The sequence below is a fragment of the Notolepis coatsorum genome (genome assembly GCF_963971535.1).
Source record: "Notolepis coatsorum genome assembly, chromosome: 17".
Classification (NCBI taxonomy): Eukaryota; Metazoa; Chordata; class Actinopteri; order Aulopiformes; family Paralepididae; genus Notolepis; species Notolepis coatsorum.
In genome coordinates this window covers 13434263-13441490 of record NC_140181.1, presented here as the reverse complement: position 1 = coordinate 13441490, position 7228 = coordinate 13434263, and the positions used below count along the sequence as shown (strand labels likewise).

The following is a 7228-nucleotide window of genomic DNA, read 5'->3' as shown; positions in this document are numbered from 1 at the left end:
TGTTGTACAGAACCTTCCTGCTGACTTGTTGTACAGAACCTTCCTGCTGACCTGTTGTACAGAACCTTCCTGCTGACTTGTTGTACAGAACCTTCCTGCTGACTTGTTGTACAGAACCTTCCTGCTGACTTGTTGTACAGAACTTGTAAGTGTCTTTTGATAAAAGCTAAATGAGTCACCAGGCACAGACTTTAGGGTCTTGTTGAGCAATCTTCACATTTAAATTTTACATGGTATGAAAGTACAGGTTCATACCTTCAAAATAAGCCATCACTCGTCCAAAACGGGCGGATACTGAACTTTGGACCTGTACTAGATAAGGCTTTAGGCTATGGACCCATTGTGGTTTCCAGGCCATACCTATCAGCTGGAACCTGTAAGAGGCTTCTGTTTGCAAGATCATTCAAATGGAAGTAAAAAAATGTTAAAACTTAACTTAATTTCAACATTTTAAAAGCACTCAGAGTGATTCTTGCTGTTGTGGATAAAAAGTCAGAATGTTTCCTTTCAAAAGAGACCAGACTCAGGCATGTGCTATAAGTATAAAGTATAATAAATTGCAGATTACTTTGGGTATGCAATTTTTAGGCATTTTCTGATAAATGTGCCCATCAGTTAAGTAGTTTAAAGGAAGGAGAGGAACAGAGGCGTTTGCATCACAAAAAAAACCCAATGTATTTAACCCACACTGTAAAAACATACAACAAAGAGCTGACAATGACAAAAGAGCTGAGTATTCTGTTAGAGGAAAGTGATCACAGCAGAACGTTAAATCAAAAACACTAAACTGAACTCTCTCACACACACACACAGAGGGAGAGAGATTACATATTTTATTATTATAATTTCTTTTTTTAAATTTGATTATATTATTTTCTATTCAAGAGGCATCGCACAGAATGTTTGTGTAGTTCTCCTTCCAACATGGCTGCCTGTAACATAGCAACCATTGTTTTGTACACGGCAACGGAAGAGACAACAGTTGCTATGTGTTGATAATATATGAGAAATATATCAACAGAAACAAACATTTGGGGTTTTATTACTGGAACAAGTCAGTGTTGTAAACAAGTCAGTGTTGTACCCACTGCGTTACAGGCAGCCATGTTGTACCCACTGTGTTACAGGCAGCCATGTTGTACCCACTGCGTTACAGGCAGCCATGTTGTACCCACTGCGTTACAGGCAGCCATGTTGTACCCACTGCGTTACAGGCAGCCATGTTGTACCCACTGCGTTACAGGCAGCCATGTTGTACCCACTGCGTTACAGGCAGCCATGTTGGAGGAAGGAGAACTCTAGAATCAGTCCTGTATTGAATTATTACATTATATTGTTTTATTTGCTATTCACAACAATAATAAAAACAAATAATAAAGTGTTTGTTTAAAATAATTTTTAATAAAAACCATAAAGTCAAAAGACTCTTTGGCAACAGAAAAGGAGTTTCCTGAAGCAGACGAACAACAGGGACACAGTTCAGCTCTCGATGGAAACAGACTCATAAGAGATGTTATGTTTAGCAACTGATTTGTTTTCAGTGCAGGTTTAAGTTTTGAAGTTCATTTTAAGACTTTTTAAGACCTTTTTAATACCACTTAGAGCAAAACGTAAAACCAATTTCACAACCATACTAGAAAAATAAAACATAGCGACACTGAGCCGGTGTTTCATACAGGCTCTCGCCAGACACACCACGCTCCCGGTAAACCCTTACACACAGATTATAATATCTGATACCAGTATTGTGCATCCCTAAAAAAAAACATCCGATACCAGTATCGTGCATCCCTTAAAAAAACATCTGATACCAGTATTTTGCATCCATAAAAAACATCTGATACCAGTATTTTGCATCCCTAAAAAACATCCGATACCAGTATTGTGCATCCCTTAAAAAAACATCTGATACCAGTATTGTGCATCCCTAAAAACATCCGATACCAGTATTGTGCATCCCTTAAAAAACATCTGATACCAGTATTGTGCATCCCTAAAAAGAAACATCTGATACCAGTATTGTGCATCCCTTAAAAAACATCTGATACGAGTATTGTGCATCCCTTAAAAAACATCTGATACAGGGCGGCTACGTGGCGTAGTGGGCAAGGCGCTCGCCACGAATGCAGAGACGCTGGGCTCGCCTGTTCGAGCCCAGCGCTCCACATTTGCTTTCAGTTTAGCTGGTCGTCCGTACTAATACACATTGGCCGTATTAGGGGGTGGGAAACTGATGGGTGGGGATCGGGCGTTGTGGACAGCGACTCCTACAGGTCGGTTGGTGCGCCTGCGCAGTAGAATCAGGAAGTGTCGGGGGCAGCGTGAGCCTCCCACGCGTTACTCCTCGCCACTGAGAGATCGAGCTGCGCAGGTGAAAAGATGCGACTGCTGTTACCTCAAGTACCGGAGGGGACTTGTGCTATGTATGACTTAGTCCACATTGCAGCCGGCTTGTGGGAGGCAAGAAACAGCGTTCGTGACAGGGGAGGGTTGAATTGGATGATACGAAAATTGGGATGGGAGAAAAACATAGAAAATGGGAGAAAAAGTGGATAAAAAAAAAAAAATCTGATACCAGTATTGTGCATCCCTAAAAAGAAACCAGTATTGTGCATCCCTAAAAAAGAAACCAGTATTGTGCATCCCTAAAAAGAAACAAAACAGAAAAACCTATTGTGGGAAAACAAAATCAAAGATGTTTTTCTTTCAAATATGCAACAACATGTTGTAATGTCCTTAGAGTTGCTTCTGTCTGCTGTACTGGGAGGAGAGAGTACTGTACTGGGAGGAGGGTTGCTTCTGTACTGGGAGGAGGGCTGCTTCTGTACTGGGAGGAGGGCTGCTTCTGTACTGGGAGGAGGGCTGCTTCTGTACTGGGAGGAGGGCTGCTTCTGTACTGGGAGGAGGGCTGCTTCTGTACTGGGAGGAGGGCTGCTTCTGTACTGGGAGGAGGGCTGCTTCTGTACTGGGAGGAGGGCTGCTTCTGTACTGGGTTAGGGTTCTCACTGGAGTCCAAAAGGCCCGTCTGCGTTGCTCTCCATGACACAGTACACGACGTAGAGCAGGGTCGCCACCACAGCAAACAGCAGCAGATTCTTCATGGTACACATCCCGCCTCCGGACCTTTTGATTGGCTCTCTGAACAGTACTGCCCTGTGATTGGAGGCCTTAGCACTCAGGATGGGAGGCCTGGAGGGAGGGGTTTTGATGATTGACAGTATGGATGTAACAACAACACAACATTTTCAGATTCAATCAAAATTTAGATTTTACAAAATGCAATACAAATGTTAGTTTCGATTACATTTTTGTTTCTTAACTCAATGGGGGCCATTCACGTAATATTATGCGATTGCCCGACAACCGTTGGGTGCCAGACCACGTAATATTACGTGTTTGGTTCATTTTTATTTTTTTTCGATTTTAATATCCTATTTAATGCCAGGGACCTGTATGTTGCCGTTAGAAGCCCTACTGCGACGCCGAGGGTGCAGTACCGGCCAGATTCTCCCAGGTGGCGGTATCGAGCTGCAGTAAACCCTGTTCCAGACCCTTGTGTTAGTTACACTGTAAGGTCTCCGGGCACAGATTTTCACTAGACGGCAAGGCTATAGGTTCAATCGGTCGCATCCAAAACGTCTACGGGACATCTGATGCATATGATGCCGTGATTGATTATGCCGTGGCCCTAATCGACATTGGATGTACCAGATGGCGATCAAACAATTGGAATATTATTTTTGGAATACTCCCGGCCACAGGTAAGGACTATCTGACGTAGATTCTGGCTTGATTGTGCAATGTTTTCATACCGATCCAGCTGATTAGCGTTTTTTAGCATTCAATACTAATGCCGTTACTGGTAATCAATAATCAGAAACGACTTCCCCCGCCCCCCCCCCCCCCCCCCCCCCCTTCATGCATTCATGATGGAACATGATACCGATCAAATGCATTTGGATTTTTAACTCTAGCTTGTGTAGGGCCAAAACGCCAATCGATTTAACGTTATTAGCTTAGCGCTTTATAAAAATGTATTCTTACTACAGTTTCTTAATGCATTAATTGCATGATAGGCGTTAACACGACGTGTTCTGACGTGACGACCCTTCCTTCTGTTATAGTTTCCTTGTTATAGAACGTGTATGACGTGACGACCCTTCCTTCTGTTATAGTTTCCTTGTTATAGAACGTGTATGACGTGACGACCCTTCCTTCTTTTATAGTTTCCTTGTTATAGAACGTGTATGACGTGACGACCCTTCCTTCTGTTATAGTTTCCTTGTTATAGAACGAGTATGACGTGACGACCCTTCCTTCTGTTATAGTTTCCTTGTTATAGAACGAGTATGACGTGACGACCCTTCCTTCTGTTATAGTTTCCTTGTTATAGAACGAGTATGACGTGACGACCCTTCCTTCTGTTATAGTTTCCTTGTTATAGAACGAGTATGACGTGACGACCCTTCCTTCTGTTATAGTTTCCTTGTTATAGAACGAGTATGACGTGACGACCCTTCCTTCTGTTATAGTTTCCTTGTTATAGAACGTGTATGACGTGACGACCCTTCCTTCTGTTATAGTTTCCTTGTTATAGAACGAGTATGACGTGACGACCCTTCCTTATGTTATAGTTTCCTTGTTATAGAACGTGTATGACGTGACGACCCTTCCTTCTGTTATAGTTTCCTTGTTATAGAACGAGTATGACGTGACGACCCTTCCTTCTGTTATAGTTTCCTTGTTATAGAACGTGTATGACGTGACGACCCTTCCTTCTGTTATAGTTTCCTTGTTATAGAACGTGTATGACGTGACGACCCTTCCTTCTGTTATAGTTTCCTTGTTATAGAACGAGTATGACGTGACGACCCTTCCTTCTGTTATAGTTTCCTTGTTATAGAACGTGTATGACGTGACGACCCTTCCTTCTGTTATAGTTTCCTTGTTATAGAACGAGTATGACGTGATGACCCTTCCTTGTTATAGTTTCCTTGTTATAGAACGTGTATGACGTGACGACCCTTCCTTCTGTTATAGTTTCCTTGTTATAGAACGAGTATGACGTGATGACCCTTCCTTCTGTTATAGTTTCCTTGTTATAGAACGAGTATGACGTGACGACCCTTCCTTCTGTTATAGTTTCCTTGTCTGTTCTCAGTGAGTGTGGAGCAACAAGCTAACTTCACCTGCGAGGCTAAAGAAAACAACACCAACAAGACTTACTCTTCATCGTGGTCTGACTCATCCCCTTCCTCTTCCTCCTCGTCATTCTCTCTCTCAAAGCTGCCTCTTCGCCTCAGCCTGGAAGGAGAAGGAATGGACGGTGACACAGATTGGACCCAAGTTTATAAACACTAGAATGTCATTATGAATTGAAAATGGGGGACCCTGATGTAAACAAGACGAAAGTCTTTCTCTGGTCTGCATCCCCAATTGTGTGTATTGAGCCGTACTGTATTGTACCCATTCTGCAATCTGTTAATAAAGTTTTCAATCAATCAATCAATCAATCAGAACAGAGATATGTGGGTCTGTTTACAGTGTTTATGTGGTCAAGTCTATACTGAGTATTCAATATGATGATTTTACTGATAATATAACTGAGGGGTTACAAAACCCTGACTGTATTAAAGATTGTGATAGATTAAACCACTGCTAGTTATGTACTTTAATTACTGGCCAGACAGTACATCAAATATAGATGGTGAACACTCACAAGAACACGGCATTGACACAGAAATACTATTGGAGGGTAATTTATTATTATTAAGCAACGTTAGGTTACAGAATGAGAATTAGGGTCGCGCTTGTATGGCGAAGAATATACGTAAAGTCAGTCAAGAGCATAAGTCACTAAGAATAGCAGGAATCCTACGATGGGTCTAAGCTGACGCCACCTGTTGTATAGTAGCAATTATATAGGGCAACACTGGTACCGACTGGAGCCAATGGGTTCCCTCCTGGGTGTAAGGCCTGGAGGGTAGAGGAATGTTCGGGTACTCCGTCTGAGTCAACGAGGAATAAAGAGACTCCAGGTACAGAAGTCGGTGCTTGTAAACTCCCTTGATCAGCAGCAAAAGCAATAGTTGTAATCCAAAATGCTCGACAGCATTGATGACAGCTAGCCAGCCCCGTCCACGAGGCAGGCCCGAGTGGTAATCCTCACGAGGTTAAATCCCAAACGATAGTGATAGGGCGGCTAGGTGGTGTAGTGGGCAAGGCACTCGCCACCAGTGTGGAGACGCTAGGATTCGCGTGTTCGAATCCAGCTCTCCACATTGTTTTCAGTTTAGCTGGTCGTCCGCAGTAATACACATTGGCCGTATTACGGGGAGGGAAAACTGAAGGGTGGGGATCGAACGTTGTGAACAAGCGACTCCTACAAGTCGGTTGGTGCGCCTGCGCAGTAGAATCAGGAAGTGTCGGGGGCAGCGTGAGCCTCCCACGCGTTACTCCTCGACACTGAGAGATCGAGCTGCGCAGGTGAAAAGATGCGACTGCTGTTACCTCAAGTACCGGAGGGGACTTGTGCTATGTATGACTTAGTCCACATTGCAGCCGGCTTGTGGGAGGCAAGAAACAGCGTTCGTGACAGGGGAGGGTTGAATTGGATGATACGAAATTGGGATGGGAGGAAATATAGAAAAATGGGAGAAAAAGTGGATAAAAAAAAAATCCCAAACGATAGTGGAAATCAACGATGCTCTTCTCCGGTAGTCACGTCCCAAATCAATATAATCCAACCAGGAATGGTTCTGCAATCGCCGGCGCCGATTCTCCTGTGTACACGTCCAACGGTTCCCCGCCTAGGACTCCTCGGGTGTGGGCGACGTATTTAGGCCACACAGCCTGGTTAAGTACACTAGCTAAAGACACGACGAACCGATGGGTAATGCTACACACGGAAGAACTGTGGCCGCACGATATACAATAAATGATCGACTATTGACTTCACATTAGATTAAGTCGAACTCAACGTTACTTCATTAAACTCTGACACTTTAACATTCTATTCGCACGCGGTTCTCAATGCTCTATTTAGACGCAAGGTTGCTCACTTCACTGCACGTTGACTCGTGGTGAAGGTGGGTAAGGTTTAGGTAAGGTACTGCTGTTTACACCTGCGCCAATATATATACTTAAGTGAATATCTAGTCCCAACCTCAGTCCTTGTCTCGTATTACTACGCTGACTCTGGGCATGTTCTGACATGCCTGCAGTTGTC

The 7228-nt window shown here is 43.5% G+C and overlaps 1 protein-coding gene across 1 annotated transcript in view; it reads right to left on the bottom strand.

The window, feature by feature from the left end:
• Positions 1 to 716: 716 nt before the first annotated feature.
• Positions 717 to 7228, bottom strand: part of LOC311244573 (uncharacterized protein) — a 12540-nt gene continuing 6028 nt past the window's right edge. The window contains exons 6-7 of the mRNA XM_084334159.1: positions 5227 to 5304; positions 717 to 3189 (exon numbers count right to left, since the gene is read on the bottom strand). Of these exons, the coding sequence (XP_084190285.1) occupies positions 3003 to 3189; positions 5227 to 5304 (265 nt within the window). The 3' untranslated portion in view covers positions 717 to 3002. The remainder of the gene's footprint in view (positions 3190 to 5226; positions 5305 to 7228) is intronic.